Source organism: Panthera tigris, chromosome E3 (genome assembly GCF_018350195.1).
Source record: "Panthera tigris isolate Pti1 chromosome E3, P.tigris_Pti1_mat1.1, whole genome shotgun sequence".
Taxonomy (NCBI): domain Eukaryota; kingdom Metazoa; phylum Chordata; class Mammalia; order Carnivora; family Felidae; genus Panthera; species Panthera tigris.
This window is the reverse complement of record NC_056675.1, coordinates 1981179-2002627: the sequence shown is the minus strand read 5'-3', so window position 1 is coordinate 2002627 and position 21449 is coordinate 1981179. Positions and strand designations below refer to the sequence as shown.

General features: G+C 61.6%; 1 protein-coding gene across 1 annotated transcript in view; it reads right to left on the bottom strand.

The window, feature by feature from the left end:
- The window catches only part of LOC102962779 (kinesin-like protein KIF19), a 41296-nt gene continuing 19847 nt past the window's right edge, over positions 1 to 21449 (bottom strand). The window contains exons 11-20 of the mRNA XM_042972407.1: positions 20684 to 20861; positions 19333 to 19510; positions 17103 to 17381; positions 16554 to 16751; positions 14831 to 14958; positions 10877 to 10985; positions 9911 to 10273; positions 6729 to 6882; positions 2124 to 2231; positions 1 to 962 (exon numbers count right to left, since the gene is read on the bottom strand). Coding sequence (XP_042828341.1) covers positions 865 to 962; positions 2124 to 2231; positions 6729 to 6882; positions 9911 to 10273; positions 10877 to 10985; positions 14831 to 14958; positions 16554 to 16751; positions 17103 to 17381; positions 19333 to 19510; positions 20684 to 20861 — 1793 coding nt within the window. The 3' untranslated portion in view covers positions 1 to 864. The remainder of the gene's footprint in view (positions 963 to 2123; positions 2232 to 6728; positions 6883 to 9910; positions 10274 to 10876; positions 10986 to 14830; positions 14959 to 16553; positions 16752 to 17102; positions 17382 to 19332; positions 19511 to 20683; positions 20862 to 21449) is intronic.

Sequence of the window (21449 nt, the reverse complement as noted above, 5' to 3'; positions counted from 1 at the left end):
CCGGAAACCACAGCAGGTGCCAAAAGCACAGCCAGGGAAGGTGGCGACGCAGCTCACGGACGGCGCTCAGTCTCCCTGTGACCTTGTCTTTCTGTCTTGATGAAAAATTAGGACCTTGGTTTCTGCGTCCCCAGTTTACGCGGCTGCTTCCACGTACCCTGCAAAGCTGCCTCGTCCCAGCCGTCCACCACAGTGTCCTCCACACAATGGGGTGTGGACAGGGACATCAGAACACAGTGAGGGGACGGGTGGGTCACGGGAATGCAGGATGTTCTCGTGCTTCCCCGACGCTGGCTCATTCCGGAGCCTATGACATATACGTGGGGACGGGATAGTGTCACCCTGCCTGCCGGCCAATCGTGAGGTGTGAGGGTTAATTCTGTGCGTCAAGTTGCCCAAGCCACAGTACCTAGGTGATGGGTCAAACACCAGCACGCACGGTGCTGTGAAGGTGTTTTTCAGGTGAGATTAGCATTTACATCAGTAAGGAGTTCGGCAGAGGGCCCGCCACAGCGTGGGTGGGCCTCACCCAATCAGGTGAAGAGCGAAAGCATTCTCCCAGGGCAGAAACTGTGGGGTGGAGCGATCCTGGGAAAAGCACCCGCAACTGGGAATGACCCAAAAGATGCCTGAGGCTCCCCACGCGGTGTCCTCGAGAAGGGTTCTGAAGTTCCATCAGTGGCCCTTCCTCCGAAGGTGGCTGGTGAGGCACCCGCCGATTGCAAAGGGCTGAGGGACGCTGGGGCTGGCTGGTCCCTGCCGGGGCCTCGTCTCTCGAATCCACCTCTGAGGCAGAGAGAGCCCTGGGTCTGGGGCCAGCCTCTCTGGCCTTCCCCCGTGCGCCGGGCCTGCCCGCTGACCTCCTCACTGTGGCCTCCTTGGCCTCTTGGTGCTGCCCCGGTGCTTGCAAGGGGTGCTGGGGGGCACCGGGCTGTGGCGTCGGCTTCCACTCTCTGTAGACCCTGGAGGGATGGGGAGACTTTAGCCCGTGGTCAAGGCCGACTCCAGCGAAGCCAGAGTCCCGATGGCTGGGTCCCTGGCCGGTATGGATGCCCCGCCCACTGGCCACCCTCAGTCAGGGACCCACGAGGGCACTCCCCCTCCTTCAGCTCCGCCCATGCCCGGCCCCTTCTGGGCCCCGTGGGACTGTGCCTCCCTAACCTGGGGCTCCACCTCCCCACACGCTCTGGTAACGCAGGCCTGTCGCCAGGACCTCCCTGAGCTACCTGCTCGTCGCAAGGGACACGTGCAGTTAGGATGGGACAGCCCTCGGGGAACGCCTCCCACCCCTCCCGTTTAAAGACTCATCGTTTAAACTGGCCTGTACCACTGGCCATTACTCAGCCTGCTCTGGTCTGGGAGCTTCTGGCCCCAAGGACACAGCCAGCAAACACATGCCCCGAGAGCCCTTGAAAAGAAGGGCATAATGATGGGACGGTCTTAACCTGCTCGGACACAGTGGCAGCAGGGAGCAGGTTAAAGGTCCAGGTAGGGGGACTAAAGTTGGGCCCGAGGAAGCACTTCTCCCCCTGGTGGCCTTCCCTAGGACTTGACTGTGCGTTGGCTCGGGGCGGGGGGGGGGTGAGAAAATGGTGTCAGCGTGGCCAGAGAGACTTTCCTGTTCCCAGAAAGAGTTCAGGCAACACAAGCCATTCGCGGGTTGGGCTGAGGATTACGTGAACGCGGAGGCTGACGCGGCTCAACTCGTCTCCGAGATTCAGCATCCGTGGCTTCAAGACCCAGGAACAGAGGAAGTGGGGGTGGGGGGACGGGCAGGCTGGCAAAACCGTGTCTCATGTTTTGCAGTTAATGTCCAGGCCCGGCCACGTTACGGTAAAACGCACTCCCGATACCGGGGGCGAGTGTGCAAAATGAGCACAACTTTCCTGGAAGGTTGTCCCGCTTCACTATCAGTTAAACGAAACAGCACTGCAGTTTTGGGATGAAAGCCCCAGGGTGGTGTGGTTTTGCTCACGGTCTAGGCCTATGCCGGCTGTCCCACTAAGTATCCACCGGGCAAGCGTGGCTGCTGAGCGTGTGGCAGGGGCCTGTGGCGAGTGGCCACAGGGTGCGCGTGCGCAGGGACAGGGCGATTCGCAGGCAGGGGCAGGGCAGGCACTGACCTCGGATGTCCCGGGGCGCGAGCGGGGTCCTGCGGGGGCCCGGGCTGCTCTGCCACGTGGCGCTGGGGAGGGTGAAGGTGACCTCAGGCATCCGCAGCACCTTCTCATCTAAACGGTGAGTGAAAGAGGAAAGGACGTGATTTTAGGGACCGCCCCATGAATCCCGGTCCATGAAAATAAAGGCCGAGTGATGGGCGCAGCGGACTGAGTACTGAGGGTACCTCGTTTGTTTCTCATCGACACCCAAGCTCCGTCCTTTCCAGAATGTTCTTTCTTCCGGCTCTGATTCCTTTCCTTCCCCAGCAACCATGCTCTCCTCTCCTTTTCCTCCCCGTTTGCTCTGAGCCAGCCGTGACCCCGCAATGCGGAGGGTCTCCCGGGCTGGCCGAGCAGAGCCTCCTCAGACAGGCGAGGAAGCAGGCAGGCAAGGGGTGTCCCCCCCGGATGTGGTGGGGCGCCCACGTGCAGAGCCCCCGCCACGGCCTGAGCTCACATCACCGCGCTGTGCTTGCCCTGTTCACCAGCTTTACTCTCTTCCCGTCTCTGCCTCCACCCGACCCGTCTTACACTGACGTGTCCACCGTGTATTCTCCGGCTGTCGTCCCCCACGGCCCCCAGTGCTCCTGACATGGTGCTCAGCCCGCTGGGGAAGGGACAGGGCGTCAAGAAGTCTTTCACAGCAGAGATCACTGGACTGAGCCCACGGGAGCGGACGGAGACTGACGGTGGCCACCTGCAACGGTGCAGCCGTGAGGGAAGATGGGACGATGATTTCCCAGGAAGTTAAACACAGGATTGCCTTGTTTTCCGCAGATCCGCTCCTAGGTTTTACGACCCCAGAGAACCGCAAACAGAGGCTTAAACGAACACCTGCACACAGATGTTCACAGCAGCACCACTCGCGGTGGCCACACACGTGCCCGTTCACCAGCGAGTGAGCCACAGAAGGTGGCCTGAGAGTGGCGGACTGGACCCGGCATAATGGAGCATGCTGTCCTGACCCAAGCCACGGCGGGGACAGACCCACAGGCACACGCCCTGAGTCCGTCTGTAAGAAAGGGCAGAGACCCGCTGGGGGACAAGGCCCGGGGCTCAGCACCTCCTTTAGGGGAAATGACACGTTCTGGAACCACACAGCAGTGTGGATGCACAACACTCAGTGTACCCAATGGCACAGTGTTGCACACTTGAAAATGCTGAGTTTTGTTGTGTGAATTTGACTGCAATTTTAAAAGAACGTGGGTTGGACGTGAAGAACGCTCCAGGATCGGCACGGTGGGGTGGGCACGGCTCGTCAGGGAACCCGGCGAGAGCAGGAGGCCGGAGACCCAGCAAGCCCGGCAGTCGACGGCGACTGAACCCTTGGCCTCAGGGAGGCCGTCTGTCCGTCTGTTCCCTACTGCGCACCTGCTATGTTTACTGGGCACACAGAGACTAGCATCCCTGCACTGAGGGAACCTACGGACCGCGGGGCGAGGAAGACGATAGACAAGATCATTCAAGATTGTTCAATACACAGCCCCTCGGGCGGGGACGCGGACTGGGGTCGCGGTCTGAAACGGCACAGGCAGGGAGGACCTCGCTGAGAAAAGTCGACAGCCACCGAGTCGGGCTCTGCAGGCGGGGCGGGGGGAGCCATCTGTCTCCAGCCCTTCCTCTCCTGGAGAAGCTGCGCTTGTGCGATGGTGTGGCCCACCAGGCAACTCCAGGCGCAGGGCTCCGCGTGGCCTGGGACCTGCCAGGCGTCCCCGCCCGCAGGTGGGGACGCCCGGAGCTGCTCCAGATCTGAGTCCAGTGGATCCTATTCAGGGGGAAGAGCTCCTCATTTACAGGAGTCCAGCCACTATTTAGGAAGGTTGTGGGGCAGGTCTCACGCTCCCTGGACAGGCTGGCACACAGCACCAGGGAAGAGCTCCCTTGCTCCCGGCCCAGGATGGGGATGGGAACAGGCTCGGGCCCGGGCCGCCAGCCGCAGGCATGACACGGCCGGGGTGAGCTCTGCCCCTGCGTTATCACTCTGTGGCGAGGAACCTATTTGACAGGGTTGCCGGGAGTGATAAATGAGGCAACACGTCCACTCCTTCCTGGCTTCCATCCGCTGTCCGCTCAGTGTTCTCCGTTCTTCCTTCCCTCAGACGCCCACGGGGTGTGGCTCATGACTGCACATCCAGACGCGATACACCCAGGCATCAGCCACGGGTACGGGGCCAGCAACCCCAGTGCCCTAAACCGTGAGCCAGCAATAACATGAAGTGTGGGGGTCTGGGGCGCCTGGGCGGCTCCATCGGTTGGGCGTCTGACTTCAGCTCGGGTCATGATCTCGTGGTCTGTGGGTTCGAGCCCCGCGTCGGGCTCTGTGCCGACAGCTCGGGGCCTGGAGCTGCTTCGGATTCTGTGTCTCCCTCTCTCTCTCTGCCCCTCCCTCACTCATGCTCTCAGTTTGTTTAAAAACAAACAAACAAACAAATAGTGTGGGGGTCTCTGGGCCCAAGGAAGGTGCCCAGGGGAGCCTGGGCCTGTGCAAACACCACAGGTGGTGATCCTCAGGCTCTGTCCCCAGACCTGCACAGCCCCCACCGGAGAAATTGGGCACCTAGTCTACCCCAGCTACCTGCGGGGCCTCCGTGTACCCCTGCCAAGGACAAGTGTGTTCCTTCTCCGGGCAGAGGCAGCTGGGCACAGCGGGAGGGGCATGGGGGTGCCGGCCCCGGCCGCATGGCCCTGGAGATGTCACTTCCACTCAATTTACCCATCTGAAGGTCTGGAAGGACCATTGATGCTAACGGGCTCTAACTTGCCCGCAACAGAGACCCACGATGGAGACAGGAGACCGTCTGTGCCCCACGGGGCTCCTATAAACACAGCTGAGAGGAGAGGTTCCAGCCTTTGTCTGGGGGCCCACGAAACAGGGCTCAGCACCTCCCCGTGACGTGGAGGCTTGGGCTGTGCCCCCTTCTCACCAACCAAGAGGGCCAGGTACAGTGCACTCACTCCTGTTTGAAAAAGGCTGCTTTCTTTTGTACACAGCCTGGGCATTAGACGGTTCTAGGGAACCACACTGAACTTCTCTGGCTGTGATGTGCATAAACACTCTGTCATCACAGAGAGAAAGCTCTTGAAAGAGTCATGGGTGAAAGGACATGATTGGAGACTTTATCGAACCCTCTCCAGGAAAGCAGATAACAAACGGAAGGATGGAAACGTGTAGACAGAGCGCAGAGACAGAATCAGCAGAGGGCGGAGCGCTGCGCGGGCCATGCCGTTAACGTGCTCCTGTCCCTACCTCTGCATGCGTTAGCAAGGTCATGACAAAGCGGTGTGGAAGCAAACTCCTTTTTAAGTCATCTGGACAGACACATTCCGAGGGGCTTATCTCCAGGGGACGGGCGGCCGTCACAGGAGCTGTGACACTCCTGGCTAAGCCGTGACGGCGAGGCCTCCCCCCGAGCCACCCGGCGCCCCCACGCCTGTTACTCCCCAGACAGGTGCCATCACGGTGCCTCCCCCAAGTGAGGACCTGGGGACCGGCGTCCAGGGCGCCTGCCGCCCGCTGGGAGGACAGCGGAGGGCGCGTGCCCAGCCCTGCATTTCAAGGTTCCCGTGCCTGATGCTGCTGTATTCTCTGGGATTGTGTTCTTCTTTGACGAGCGTGTAGACAGGAAGATAACTGAGTAAAAGCTTGTGAAAGCGGCAAATCCCATATGGGCAAAGAACACTTTTTTAAGTGTTTTTTTTAAGTGTTATCGCAGGCCCACGCGGTCGCCAGCACACATGCAGGAGCCCAAGCGAGGAATCACAGGGGAATGTGAACTGTGTCCTCCAGATCGGAGATTTCTGAAAAGCTGGAGAGCGTTGCTACGCATCGGGTGGGGCCAAGGTCCACACCCACCAGCCAGCCAGAGCGTAGCTGTGCACACTGCTTCTACTGCAAAGGCCCTGGAACACACTCGGGCTTTGCCCCGCAAAGAATACTCAGCTAGAAGGCCCAGGGTGTGGTTAGGAGCTGGGGTCCGGCCCACCACTCCCAGCCGTGTGACCTCGGGCGAGTTCCTGCACCTCTGTGCCTCAGTTTCCTCATCTGTAAGGTGGGGACGGTTGTCGTTTCTTATGCGCTCACAGCTGTAGCTGCGCACACACCGGTAGCATAGGGGCACGGGGCCACACCACTGGGAGACCCCCTCTGGAGGGGCCCACGCCACCCGGCTCCTCTCTCACTGGCAATCCTATCTTCTCACCGTGAGCGTGTCTCACTCGTGTTGCGACCACAGCCACGGGAGCTGCAATTCAAACCCGTACAGAGACAGACGGAGTGGCGGCAGCAGGCCGTAGTTTTAATCATCGTTTTAAACTCTGCTGGAGCATCAGACGGGCAGAAGCAAAGCCGAATGCCTACTGAATGCCTCTGCGAGTGTTTCTTTCCACGAAGCCAGCGGCCCTGGCCCACCCACTCACCGCCCTGAAGACCTGAAACTTGCACCCAGGAGCACACAACTGACGACAGCCCAGACCGTCATGCTTTCTCAAGACGCACCCTTGACGGGAGGGGCAGAGTCTTGAGATGCACACAAAACCCCAGGGTGTTAGTTTCCGTTTCGGATTCTGTACCTGCATGGAGACTGGGGCTGGGCTTTATCTTGAAGGCCGTGGAGACGGCAGGGAGGAAGCTCTTTCCGGACGACTTCGTTAGCGGCAGGGGTGCAGGCGGTGGCTGGCTCTTGGCCACGTGCTCCACGGAGGGGGGTTGAGGGTTCTCCGTCACCTGCAGGGACAGCCGCACAGCAGGGCAGGGTGTGGGGTGCGGGTGGGGAGGGAGTGACACCTCAAGGCCACTTGGAGCTGAAGCCATGGACAGATGAAACCCCTGCTGGGTGGCTCGCTGTAGGCACACGTCCACCTCAGTGAACGTGAGCAGAATCACTGCTAACGCTCTCCTCCAGCCCCAAGAGGAATGAAGGAATGAAGGAGAGAAGGAATGAATGATGCTTTCCTGGCTGCTGTTTGCCCCCCCACACACCACTTTCTCCTCTCAGTGCCCCCCCCCAAATGGAAGGGGTTTAAATGGTCAGCATTTAAATAGACTGAGTGGGGTGCCTGGGTGGCTCACTCGGTTAAGCGTCCGACTTCGGCTCAGGTCATGATCTTGCAGTTTGTGGGTCCAAGCCCCACATCGGGCTCTGTGCTGACAGCTCAGAGCCTGGAGCCTGCTTCGGATTCTGTGTCTCCCTCTCTCTCTGCCTCTCCCCTGCTCACGCTCTGTCTCTCTCTCACTCAAAAATAAATAAACATTGAAAAAACTAAAAAAAAAAGTTTTTTAAAAAAACAGACCGAGTAAGCAGATTGTCCTCTGCGGTATGGGTAGGTCTCATCCAATCAGTCAAAGTCCTGGTTAGAAGAGAAAGTCTGCCTTTCCTGTGAGTAAGAGAGACTCCTTATGCCCGATACCCTTGAACTGGGACTTTGGGTTTTTTCCTGCCTTTGGATGTGAGCTGGTCTCCAAATTGCCAACCATGGCTCTGGGATTTGTCAGCCTCCATAAATTATGTCAGCCAACTGTAATAAACCCGTGTGTGTGTGTGCGTGTGTGCGTGCGTGCATATGAGTGTGTGTGTGTGTGTGTCCGCCTGTGTTGCACGCACACACATTCTATTGGTTCTGTTTGTCTGGAGAACCCTGACTGATACACTCACCTTCCGCCCCCTGCTGCTGTCCTGCCCTTAATCCTACTGAGCTATCGCCAGAGTGGCTTCAGTGCAATCAGCAAACGCCCACTGTGGCTGGCAGAGGCGGAAGGAGATCTGCCAGGCCCCCGGCTGCTCACTAGCCTGCCCAGAGAGAGGCCTGCTCACTTCCTCCAGTTTATGTGACCAAGTGTGGTGAGAAAGAAACCCCGTGAAGGGAACACCATTTCCATACGGACTGGAACCTGTGCCAAATACACCCTCTCCCCCCTGCAAAAGAACTTCACGGCACTGTGGTCAGTGAGTGATCAGTGTGGTCAGTGAGTGATCCGCGTGGTCAGTGAGCGGTCAGTGTTGTCAGTGAGCGACCAGTGTGGTCAGTGTGGTTGGTGTGGTCAGTGTGGTCAGCGAGCGGTCAGTGTGGTCAGTGAGTGGCCGGTGTGGTCAGTGAGCGGTTGGTGTGGTCAGTGAGTGATCAGCGTGGTCAGTGAGCAGTCGGTGTGGTCCGTGAGCGGTCAGTGTGGTCAGTGAGCGACCAGTGTGGTCAGTGTGGTCGGTGTGGTCAGTGTGGTCAGCGAGCGGTCAGTGTGGTCAGTGACTGATCAGTGGGCGGTCAGTGTGGCTGGTGTGGTCAGCGAGTGGTCAGTGTGGTCAGTGAGTGATCAGCGTGGTCAGTGAGCGGCCGGTGTGGTCAGTGGCAGTCGGTGTGGTCAGTGTGGTCAGTGAGTGGTCAGTGTGGTCAGTGAGCGACCAGTGTGGTCAGTGACTGATCAGTGTGGTCAGTGGGTGGTCAGTGTGGCTGGTGTGGTCAGTGAGTGGTCAGTGTGGTCAGCGAGCGGTCAGTGTGGTCAGTGAGTGATCAGCGTGGTCAGTGAGCGGCCGATGTGGTCAGTGGGCAGTTGGTGTGGTCAGTATGGTCAGTGAGCAGCCAGTGTGGTCAGTGGGCAGTCGGTGTGGTCAGTGTGGTCAGCAAGCGGTCAGTGCGGTCAGTGAGTGATCAGCGTGGTCAGTGAGCGGCCGGTGTGGTGAGTGATCAGTGTGGTCAGTGGGCAGTCGGTGTGGTCAGTGTGGTCAACAAGCGGTCAGTGTGGTCAGTGAGCAGTCGGTGTGGTCAGTGTGGTCAGCAAGTGATCAGTGTGGTCAGTGAGCGGTTAGTGTGGTCAGTGAGTGATCAGTGTGGTCAGTGAGCGGTCGGTGTGGTCCTTGAGCGGTCAGTGTGGTCAGTGAGCGACCAGTGTGGTCAGTGTGGTCAGCGAGCAGTCAGTGTGGTCAGTGAGCGGCTGGTGTGGTCAGCGAGTGGTCAGTGTGGTCAGCGAGTGGTCAGTGTGGTCAGTGAGTGATCAGCGTGGTCAGTGAATGGCCAGTGTGGTCAGTGAGCGGCCAGTGTGGTCAGTGTGGTCAGTGGGTGGTCAGTGTGGTTGGTGTGACCAACGAGTGACCAGTGTGGTCAGTGGGCGGTCAGTGTGGTCAGCGAGTGGTCGGCGCATGGTCGATGTGGCACTCTACTGAGTGCTGGATTTTGCCTATGTGGGGCTGAGGCTTTCCACAGGTCAACACTGCCCAGTACCCCAAGAAGGTAACGGAATGAACAGCACTACCCACAGAGGACAGCAAAGCATCATGGGTAGTGACCAGAAACGAAAGACAACCACGTGGCCACGGAACAGGGAGCAGACAACCTAAGTGTCCACGAAACGGGGCTGCGTAAGGAGTTCATCCCCCCGCAGGTGTCGGAGGAGGGCCATGCTCCCAGGCCTGGTGCCGGGCTCCGGCAGGAGAGGGAGGCCTCACGGTGGACAGTGCTTCGCGACCCTGTTACCGTTTAGTGGACGTGTTAGAACCAAGCAAGGTACCCTCTTAAGGTGAAAGTGCAAATACCGTGAAGGCACTTGAGAGTTCATGAAATGACGTTAAGGAAGGACCCGAGATCAGAAGGCGGTACCCAGGGAAGACACGCACGCGGCTTCTGATGAGGAAGGGTGGTGGGGGCGTGGGGGGTCTCCCTCTGCCTCCTCTGCACCTGGGGCCCTCCTCCGCCCACCATGACGCTCCCGTTCTGCTGTCCCAGCTGGACCCCGGGACCCCGGGAGCCAGCCAGCGTGCACCCACCGTCTGCATGCTCCAGGTGAGGGAGGGTGACAGCTTCCCCCTGGCCTTCTCCGCAGAACGGTCCCGGCCCGGGCTGGCGTGGGGCCACCTCCTGTCTGCTGGGCTCGGGTCCCTGGAGTCCAGGGCCATGTCCTCTGGAAGGTGGAGGGAGGAGCGGCCGCTGCCACCCTCGCGGTCCTGCGCCTTGGAGCGCCGGGTGGCCGCGATGAGAGCGATGCTCTTGGTGCTCATGGCCATCTCCTTGAGGGTCTGAGCGCTCAGGGCCGGGCCGCCGGCCTCCGCTGCCATCCGCGAGGCACCCAGGTCCAGGCCAGCGGGGGCGCCCAGCTTGGAGACCAAATTCTTCATGCTCAGGGGGCCTGCCTGCCGCAGGAAACCAGCATCAGCGACGGTCAGACGTCACTGGGCCACCCTGTTGGCCTGCCCCACATTGGACCCCCAGAAGCAGACCCAGAGTCTGTGATTGGAGGCAAGTGGTATGGGGGGAAAGGTTTCTGGCCATGGGAGGAGGGCCCAGGAAGGTGGATGAAGCCAGTCCCTGGGCCCGGACACCTTGGGGGAGTGGGTCACCACACCCAGGGGCCAAGGGGCCCCAGGTACTTACGTACCACCCACAGTCACGGGTGGGGCTTTTCCTGGGGACCTGAACTTCCCAGCACTCCAGCCAGGGCGGAGGGCTCCCCCTGGGGCAGGGGCATCCTGTCCTCCCCCGGGGACAGTGACCCAGAGTATGACCACTCACACTATTACCAGTAATCATGATGAGACTAGCGGCCTCTTAAAGACGGTTCACAGGGAAGGCCCCAAACTACTAAGGTGTGAATATTCACAGCCTTTCCCTTCCCCCAAGCCCCCCCCATCTGCCAAAGAGATTCCTGATAGCTGTGCCCCCCCGCACCCCCCAGCTCTGCGGGGGCAGGAGAGGCCTCCCTGGAGCCCGGGCCCTGGTTAGGGCCGCACACCAACCTCATGAGCCGGAGGCGTTAGCAGGATGCGGAGGGATGGCAGAGGGAGAAGGGAATCCTGCTTTCCCAGCGTTTTCGATGGCGTGGCTTGCGACGACGTGTAGCCACCGCTGTGGGGGACACACAGAAGCAGAAGCTGAGCCAGCTGCCGGGGCCCCTCGGCCCTGCCTCCAGCCGAGGAGAGCGGAGACTGAACCCCAGGACGCCGCGGCCCACGTCAGGCCAGGGCAAGCGGCATCTGCACACTGCTGCATTCAGGGGCCACGCCGGGAGTCTGGGCTCTGGGTCCTTGCGGAACCTGAGGGGGGGGCCACAGGACCCCCCGAAGTTGTGGTCAGCTGGACAGAAGCGCACGTGGCCCGGGGACTCCGCTGCAGCTGGCTTCTGACACGGGGACAATCTTGTGGGGGACGGAGGCCCTAACTGGTGGGGTCTGACGCCAACTCGGCGTGATCGTGCCAGAACTGAACTGCGGCACACCCAGCTGGCGTTAGATCCGCTGCGGTAGAAATGGAACAGGAGGAAACATCGAAGCTCAGGCCCAAAGAATGGCAATGAAAGAGCTGTGCCGAGCTCTGGCAGAAGACCTTGCCAGGTAGGAGGAACAGGGGGAACAGCATGGGCCAAGGCCCTGGGGCAGGGGCCAGCTCGGCACATCCGAGGCCCAGCAAGGAGAGGAGGGTGGGACAGAGACACAGGAGTTTGCCCAAGACCTTGTGTGGAAGACTTCGGCTGTTGGAAGGGGAAGGGACCTCTGACAACTTCCAGCCAGAACTTTCCCCGGTCCTACCGTGTCTACTGTGAAAGAACAGGGTTTCCTCACCTTCCGTCAGGTCAGGTCACCCGTGACTGTAAGAACAGAGCATCACGCATCAAGCCCAGGCTCCCTGGCGAGTGGCCTTGGGCTCCTGACTTCTGCTGTCTCATCGGTGAAACCGGGACACCGATAACTCGAGCCACTGGGTAGACCGCTAGCTGGATGACAAGGTGTTTAAGCACCACGTGAGCCAGCGAGGCCTCTGGGTGCTGTCGGTAGGGCACAGGGCTGCCTAGCACCGCGGCCAGAGTCCAAACCAGAGACAAACGTTTGGCCTGCCCTCCTGCGCCCCCACTTCCTCACGGTGAACCTCGGGGAAGGCGCTGGGCCCTGCAAACCTGCTTCCACCTGTGGAATGAGACCCGGAGCAGCGGGGACCCTGTCGCCGAGGCCACACCTGACTTGGGCAGTAATGCTTCCTACGCCAGCTCCAGACTTGGCACGTGGCCATGAGAGGTCCCTTGGGGCAGGGAGCAGCCTGTACCCCCTCCCCACCTGCCCCTCGTAGGATAGAGACTACGTCCGTCTCGTTCTCTTAGTGCCCTGCATAAGCGCTCAGTCAGTATGTGGTGAGGTTTGGCCGATACTCTGCTCCCTTCCCCAACAGCCACCCCTCTGCTTGTGCAACAAGCCCCCGTGTTACTCTGCGTGACAATGTGTCCAGCCTGGAGACATGGGTCGTGACTGGTCCATGCCGGTTAGGGTCCTCCTTTCCCTTTTCTGTAGGGAAGTGGCCCAGGAGAGAGCAGGTGATTGACGGACTTAGTGACATCTACTGGGGAAGGTTCTCAAAGGGACTTTTCTCCCAGATAAAAAATAAGGCCAGCCCTCTCTCCCTTCCGTGTTTAGGTGTGGTTATACGAAGGTGTGATCTATGGAGCTGTGGCAGTCTCTTTGACCACAAGGGGAGACATCATTCACGTGCCAGGGACGTGGGCATCATCGAGTCATTTAAACAATGGCCCCGAGCCCGCTCATCCTCCAGACTCTCAGACAACAGACACCTGTTTACATTGGACCAATCTCACTGAGAATTCCGTTACTCACAGCTGAAAGCGTTGAGTCCGGACCAGCGGCAACTGGAAAGTGTAAGAGCCCGGGGAGAAGCCTGGCTCCCGTACAGGAGCCCCACTGAGGTGAGAGGCCTCCTTCCCCCACCCCCTGGCATTCGGTCCTCCTTGTAATGGCAGCTCTATCTGCCGTGTCCCCACCACGCCCGACACGTGCAGCCCTGCGGGGAGGTCACTGTTGGCCCCGTGTAGAGACAGGGCACCTGAGGCCCAGGGTGGCCAGTCACGTGCCCAGTACCATGGTGTGGGTGACCGGCACAGCCAGGAACCAAGCTCTGGTCGGTCTGGCTTGGGGGCCCGGCTGCCAGCTGCCCACGGGCAGGGCCCCAGGGCCTCAATCCGAGGAGGGCACAGGTGCTGGGCCTCAGCCACTGCCATGGGAACCAGCTGGGGCGCCGCAGGAGAGGCCTCGGGTGGCACCAGCCCCACCCGTGTGCAGGGACACAGAGCTCCTTCGTGCCGTCTGCATGACGCCAGCGTTCCAGCTCACGGCCTGCAGATGGCTAGGCCTGCTGTCTCGCCACGGTCCGGGCTGTGGCTGCAGGTACGGCCTGCACGAGGCGAGGCACGGCCCCCTCCTCTCTAGGTTGAGGATGGGAGGTGGGGGGCCCCAGGCTTCCTTTGCAACCGATCTACAGTGAACCCCGTCTCAAGGTGGGATCGACACCTGCCTTCCCTAATCAGGGGGCCGAGCAGCAGGTTCGGGCGGGTGTGGGCCCAGGGGCAGGTGGGAGACGTGTCTAGTCTTGACCGAGGGATGGGGCACTTTGTTTTTATATGCACACACACATACGCGAACATCCGTGCACACACGTGCACCCACATAAAACTCACACATACACACACACACCCACACTTGCATGCATAAAAATACACAAACGAGCACACCCATGTGTACGTGCACACGTGCATACACACGTGCGTATAAATGCACCGTGTGCACACACACACAGATAGGCCCGCACGCACCAAGGTTGGAGCCCTGGTGACTTCGCTACCCCAAAGGGCACAGCCTGAGCCTGGGCATTGCACCCAAACACGGCGTCTGGGCCTTCACTGCTCCTGATTTAGACAAACCAGCTGCAAAGGTATTTGGGGCAAAACTGGAGAGATGTAACTCTAGGTAGGAAGCAGCAGTAATTCCGGGGATGGTGGTTATGGAGGGAGGTGCCCCAGATTTAAAGCATATGACCTACGTCACAACGTCTGTGCCACAGTGCATGTGCCCTCCCCAGGTTCCCACGTGGAAGCCTTGACCCCTGGTGCAACCTCCTGGAGTGCAGTCGTCGGGAGGTGATAGCGGCTAAACGGGCTCACCGAGTGGGACCCAGATGGCAGGGGACCGTGCCCTTGCGAGAGGGGGGTGAGGCCTCCACCACGTGAGCACACAGCACGGGGGCGGCCACCTGCAGCCAGGAAGACGGTCCTCACCAGAAGTCTACCCGCCAGCCCTGGCATTTCGGACACCCAGCCTCCGGGACTGTGGAAGCAAATGCCCTGTGGCCTGCGCCCCCCCCCGTCCGTGACGTTGCATGAAGCAGTCCGAGCTGGCTAAGGCCCTGTGGCCTGTGCCCCCCGTCCGTGACGTTGCATGAAGCAGTCCAAGCTGGCTAAGGCCCTGTGGCCTGCGCCCCCCCATCCATGACGTTGTGTGAAGCAGCCCGAGCTGGCTAAGGCCTGTGACACACACTGGCAAGACGCTAACCATTAACATGAGGGAACTCTGGGAGTGCTCGGTCTACGAGTCTGTCTCGGGTGCTAGAAGATAGCAAAGCAACGAGTCGACAGAGGAGAGGATAGAAACATTGGCGGTAGCACCAGGAGGCTGATGTTGAGCAAAAAGCGCGTGTCAAAACGGCCTTTCTAGCACCAAACTCCCCAACCTAGGTGAGCACCTCCTAGGACACTCTCGCTCGTCCTAACCCTACAAGGAAGGGATAGCGACACACTCCACGAGAGGCGACGCCGGGGCCACGATCCTGGGCCGGCCCCCAGCCCTCCCGCCACACTCCACAGCCGGGCCCGAGGGCGCAGTGATGCGGGGTCGCGAGAGGGAAGAACCGGGTACCTGTCCTCCTCCAGCAGCATCAGCGGCAGTTCAAACTGGGCACCCCACGGGAGGTCCTTCCTGTCGTCTGGCCAGTCCCAGCTAGCCTCCTCCTGCGGCGCGGGGGACTTATTCAGAACCAAGCCGTCCTGGGGACAGACGGGGAGCTGGGGGAGGCCGCATGGACCACAGACACAGGCAAGCCATGTCAGCAAGCAGAGATCCCCGAGGGGCCGCAGAGAGGTCTCTTTCCCGCTGGCCACCATCACTGGAAGGAAACCAGCCAGCAGGGAGGCCCGCGAGCCAGCCTGCCAGCTCACTTCCGGCTGGCCCTCCCCAGCACAGACACAGAAAGGAGGCTCTGTGCAAGGGCGAGTGCCAGGGACCGCCAGGGCGCAGCCTTGACCCTGGAGCAAAAGTGGTGCACAAGCCAGACGCCTGTCGGAGAGCCCTCCAAAGCCTGCAGGCCCTTGAGAAGACACACAGAGGACTCAGGTGACCCAGAAATCCCACTTCTGGGCATGCACCCCAAGGACGGAGAGCAGATTCATCTACACCCGTGTTCACGGTAGCATGTTCCCAAGAGCCAAGGGGTGCAAGCACCCAAGTCCATCAGCAGGTGACTGGATAACACACAGTATGATCCGGCCACACACAGCCCGACGGCACTCAGCCTCAGAGAGGAAGGACATTCGGACACCTGCTCCCCCATGGATGGACGAGGGCGTCGTGCTCAGTGAAGTAAGCCCGGCACGAAAGGACAAGTGCTATATGGTCCCCGGAGTGGTCGAATCCACAGAGACAGAGAGTAGACGGTGGAGCCTGGGCTAGGGCATGAGGGTTTAATGGGGTCAGAGTTCTGGTTTGGTATAACGCTTTCTCCGAGCTCAGGGAGTCCATCTAGGGAAGGGAACCCGACGGTGGTCTTGGGGACCCTGACATATACTATAGGACAGGCGGAAGGGTGGGGAGGAGGTCCCACAGCAGTAGTGTGAGCGGGGAACCAGATGGCTGCGTGGGGACTGAGCCAGCAGAGCCGGGGAAGCGGGGAGCTCTCGGCACAATGCGGGTACCTGGGACCTCTGATCGGGGGCGGGAAGCACCTTTACGTGCAGTCAGATCCCGGGAGCCCTGCCGACACCACACGCGTGGGCTCCTGCCCCTCGCCCACCCTGCCCCAAGCCCGGGGAGCCCTTGGCCTGTCTCCTAGGAAGGCGCAGCTGAGGGGCCCTACCTAGCTCAGGGCAGGAGGAGAGCCGGGAAACAGGATTCGTGTGGCAAATGAATGCAGAGCCCCCTCCCCGGCCCTCTTCTCTAGGGAGTCCCCAGATGGGCCCCGGACGCCATCCACCATGCAGGGGACTGCCGGCTCGCCCTGGAGGAAAGACCTAAAACCACATCCCTCCCAGGGTCCCCGTGGCACCGAGGTCCAGCCCACACTCAGGCTCCTTCCCATCAGCCCTCTGTGTCCCACATGGGGTGTGCAGCAGTCCAGGGTCCCAGGCCTGCCGGTGAACAGCACAGAGGACCCCGGACCCAGCCTCCCCGAAACCCTGCACCCTTGCCACTGGCCCGGCCTGCCCAGCGCCGCTGGCCCCAGCACCTGGTGCGGGGCGGGGGGGGGGGGGGGGGGGGGGGGGGGTTCCCGGGCGTCCTCTTCCCACCTCAGGGTCAGTCCCCTCACGGGGTCGGGGCGCGCAGGAGGGGACAGCGAGCACTGGCCTGAGCCGCCAGGCGCACTCACCCGCAGGGAGCTCGACATGACCGAGTGCAGCAGCAGCAGCCGGTTCAGCGAGCCCGCACCCAGCTCCCGCAGGATCAGACCGTACCGCTCGTCCAGGGACTTGGGCACCGCGATGCCGCCACCTGCAGGGGCCGGGGAGAGCGGGGGCGGGCACGCGTCCCTACTTGCCGGAAGGACAGCATCCTCTTTCCTCGGAACCTGGAGGCAGATACTCCAACCCGATAAAGGCGGATTTTCCGGACGGTGGGTTTTCCGGGCGGTGCCCCCCGACCCCCCCCCCCCCCCCCCCCCCCCCGCACTCCCCAGCGGGTGGTCCGTGCACCTTGCGTGCGCGAACGGATTTCTTGCGCGAACGGATTTCTTGCGCGAACGGAGCATAGCACCCGCGCCGTGCCTGGCCCTTCCTCACTTACGTGTACCTCCCGGAGAGTGTCCTGTGAGCCGGGCCGGGCCGGGCCGGAAGGGGCACTGGTCTTCCCCGAGCACGCGCGGCGCCCCGCCCCGCCCCCCCGCCCCGCCCCCCCCATGCTTCCCGGGGCCAGGCCGGGCGGGCTCACCCTCGATCAGCTGCCGCTGGTCCCGGAGGAGCTGCTCACAGAGCCGCCGGTGCTGGTGGTAGCGCCGGATCACGAAGTCCTTCTGCCACAGCAGACTCCTCCTGCGCAGGCCGTCGGCCCGCAGCTCCGTGTTCTCGGCCTCCAGCTCGTGGGCCCAGCACAGCAGCCGCAACACCTCCCGCTGGTCCTCGCTGCTGGCCTGCGCGGGCAGCAGCTGCTCCAGCTGCGAGGCCTTCTCCTTGGCACCGGCCAGACGCCGCTCCAGCCCCGCCTGGCGGAGACACCGGGCGTTCAGGGCAGGGGCCCCGGGCGCGGCTCCCAGGTACGCTCGCTCTTGCGGACTCCGCTTCGCGGATCGAACTCAGGGAGACACCGGGTGACCGATCGGGCCCGCGGACGCGCGGCCATCGCCTGCGTTTACCGTGTCCTTTATTTTCTGTGTCCTGAGGCTTTCGCACCTGGGCCCTGGCCGTCCCTGGAGGGACTGCCCCTCCCAGGGCCAGCCAGTTCCTGAGGGTCCTAAACCCCTCACCCAGGAGCACGCTTCTCGGATGCAGACCAGCCAACCCAGAGCCCACACCCCGACCCTCTCCTCCGTGGGGCCCTCACACTCTGGGCCACTGTCCCCCAGTCCTAACCCCCAGGGACCAGACGGCCGGGACAGCCCCCATGCCCTGGAGCCCACTGGAATCACCCAGACTGGCCGGGCCTCAGCCTACTTGCCCTGCCCCACCCGCTCCTTCCCACGGAAACCACAGTAAGGCTCTCGCCCAAGCACCGCCTCCCTCTGCCTCCTGACTGGCCCTGGGGCGTCCCCTGTGGCCCGCATGGCATCCCGTGCCCCCTCCTCTGGGAACTGACAGCAAAGACTATCTTTCCAACGGCGGTCGTCTCCTGGTGTCCTGGCCCTGCCGTGCCTCACAGTTTCCCCGAACACACTACGCTGAGAACACACCCTAGGACTCGCCCCTCGCCGTGTGCCCACCGTGGGAAACCCCACTCGCACGCCCACCCCCGGAACCGCAGCCCCGGGCACAGGTCAGCTGACAGCCCCCAGTGCGGCCCAAGCAGGCCGTCACATCTTCCTCTCCGGGGGGCGGAGGAGGGGGCGACTTCGGGGGAGTTGGCTCGGCTGCCTGGCATGGTCCTCCCTGGCCCCCGAGGCACCAGCAGCCCCTCCCCCCGCCCCAGCAGCCCGTCCGCGGGTCCGTTACGACGCTGCCCCGCGCCACATCGCCGGCGTCGGTGGGGAGAATCCGGCAGACGGTCAGCTTCAGTGCCGGAGGGTCTCGTGTGCCTTTACGTCCCCAGGCCTGGCGCCACACCGGACGCTTAAAACCTAAGTTTGTCTCGAACGGGCGGGTTAACTCACGAACGGACTCGCAATTCCGTGCTACGCTGCATCTCCGAATCCAAATTTGACCCCTGAACTCATGCTCTCTGCTGATGCACATTATGGTTTCAGCAAGAGGCATTTTTCTTATTGCTAAATGCCGGGGGGCTTCTGAAGTGAGACCACGCAGCCTCCAGACTGCTCAGGGACACGCAGCCCCGTGAAGACACATGCTGGTTTGGCCGCACAGCCTTGAGGCGAAGCAAGTGCCGCCTGCTTTCGGCACGTGGCGCTTCCCCCGCTTGCCAGAGAAGACACCCGCGGACGTGTGACTAGAGGGCGCTTCCCGGCTCCCCAGCCGTGCCTGCTCTGCCGGGACCGTGACAACGCGAGAAGCAAGCTACTGCATGAGCGGCTCAGAGAAGCAGCCGGCCCTTGCTTCTCCAGGAGGAACCGGGTCCCCTCTGGCCGTGTCCCTTGTTCCGCCCCCCTCCGCACCGCGTGCCCCAGGCCTGACTCGGGGACAAATGAGCCGGAGGCCACGCATGGGAAGCACTTGCCCACAGGACCCCTCGGACCTGGAGGCCTGCTGTGTGTGCAGACAGGCAGGTGGGGTTGCCCCGCGGCTCCTCGGTCCCCCAGGGTCCGCCCATCCTGCACACCGACCCCCGCAGCAGGGAGGTCACGGGCCCCGCAGTCAGCCCAGGTCATGTGCAGCACCTCTCCCCCCGCCCCCTGGGGCCTTGGGACAGTTTATCTCAGCCCCCTGAGCCTGGATGCCATGCACAGGACGGCGGTGGGTGGCCCTGCTCGGTGGACTGTTGTCACGGGGTCACCATCCGTGCATTAGCAGCGGGCATGCCCGCGCACGGACAGCCCCTGCACCCACCTTGAGGGCCGCAGCTTTCCTCTGCTCAGCCAGAAGCGTGTTGACCTCCTCTCTGGCCACGGCCACCTCAGGCGGCTCCACGGACTCGCCCTCGTCCCCGTCCGCCTCTGCCGGCCCCTCGTCCCCCTCCGGCGTCCTGTCCCTGTGCACGAGGTGCTGGGCCTTCTCCCGCTCCCAGCTACGGCCACAACAGAGGGGGCAGCGGTCAGGGTGCCGCCCCCCACCCCAGCCGGTCTGCCCGCAGGCCTAGACCTGACAGAGGGACAGACGTGGGCCTGTGGCCTGACCTCCTGTATGTGTACAAACAGAGGCGTGAACAACAACTGGAAGGAAATCAAGAAGCAGTGAGCGCTACGCAGGATGGTAGCAATTAAGCGCGGGACCCTGCAGCCGGCCCGCCACCCCCACCCTGGCTCTGCCCCAAGGCTGCCCGGGTGACCTCGGCCTTAGAACGTGGCTGGCAGGCGACAGCACACCTGGGGCTCTGAGGGCTAGCTGCGATGGCCCCCTCGCAGGGCAAAACCTCAAAGGTGCACCACAGGGCACCAGGCTGGGTCTGAACTGCCACGGGCACCGTGGGGAGCCGAAGGAAGGGAGGAGCGGGGCTGGGACCAACAGAGGGACGGAGAGCGTTTCCTGCCACCGGAATCCCTCCAGTGCGGGCATCACACCGTTTGTGTAAGTTAGAAAACAAACAAGGAGGAAGCAGCAGGGGGAGGAGGAGGACAAGTGCTGGGAGGAAGGGACAAGAATTGGACCGGGACCCCGGGGCTGAGTTGAAGCTCCTGCAGGCAGGGAGCCGGGTGTCCCGGTTTGTCCAGGGCAGTGCCAACACGCTATTGTAAGCAGCGGCTTCTCCTCTCAAACGTGTCCCGCTCTGGATGACAACTTACGTGATCAGCCCCTCCACACGTGGTCAGGCTACTCACAGCAGGTACGAGTAGCAGGTGTGTGCAACGGTAGAAGCATCCTGGCCTCGTGACTGTGCGGCCTTGGGCAAACCCACATCCCCTCTGAGCCTCAAAATCCTCTGCTGTAAAATGGGCTTGACCCTAACCTGCCAGGCTGGCTCGGGATTCCAGCCTAAGACGAAGAAACCGAAGGGACCTGGAAGCCTGCTCCCACCCGGCCCAGCTTCGCCCCGGGGGGGCAGGAGAGCGGGGATGGACCGGGCCAGGAGTCCTGCCTGGGAAGAGAGGGCCGCCTTCACCAAAGTCCCTGCTGGGGGCCTGCAGGCAGTAGAGAGAGGCTGGACGATGGCAAAACAGGAGCTCCCACCAGTGGCCCCTCTGGCCTCCCGGCCCCATAGGGATGGATGGTGCCCAGGACCTGGCTAAGTGGGCACACTCACTCTGCAATGGTCAGCAGGTGGCGGGACATGTCAACGTGCAGCTCTATGTTGGTGTTCTCCAGTTCCACCAGGCTGCGCCGCATCTCCAGCTGCTCCTTGAAGGCCCCAACGAGCTGCGCCCGGATCTTGTTCATCTGCCGGCAGCTATCCTCCTCTCCATCGTGTGAGGGGATCCTGACTGGGGGCAGGAAGAGAGCCAGCTGCGCCAGGAGCAGTGACACATGAGCCAGGGTAGAACTCCATGCGTGCACACCAACACAGGGTCTGGCCTGGGGAGGAGCTCTATCTACACGTTTGGATGGATGGATGGATGGATGGATGGATGGATGGATGGATGGGTGGGTGGCTGAGGGATGGATGGATGGATAGAAGGGTGGATAAGTGATAGATGGGTGGATGAGTGGATGGGTGGGCAAAGGATGGATGATGGATGGGTGAATAATGGATGCATGCATGCATGGATAGATGGATGAATGGGTAAGTGAATGACGAATGGATAAATGGATGGGTACATAAAGGATGGGTGGATGGATGAATAGATGATGGATGGGTGGATGGATGGATGGAGAGATGGATGAATGGGTGAATAATGGATGGATGGAGTGGATGGATGGATGGATGGAGAGATGGATGGACGGGTGAATGGATGGAGAGATGGATGGATGGGTGAATAATGGATGGATGGGTGGATAGAGAGATGAATGGATGGAGTGGATGGATGGATGGGTGAATAATGGATGGATGGATGGATGGATGGATGGAGCAG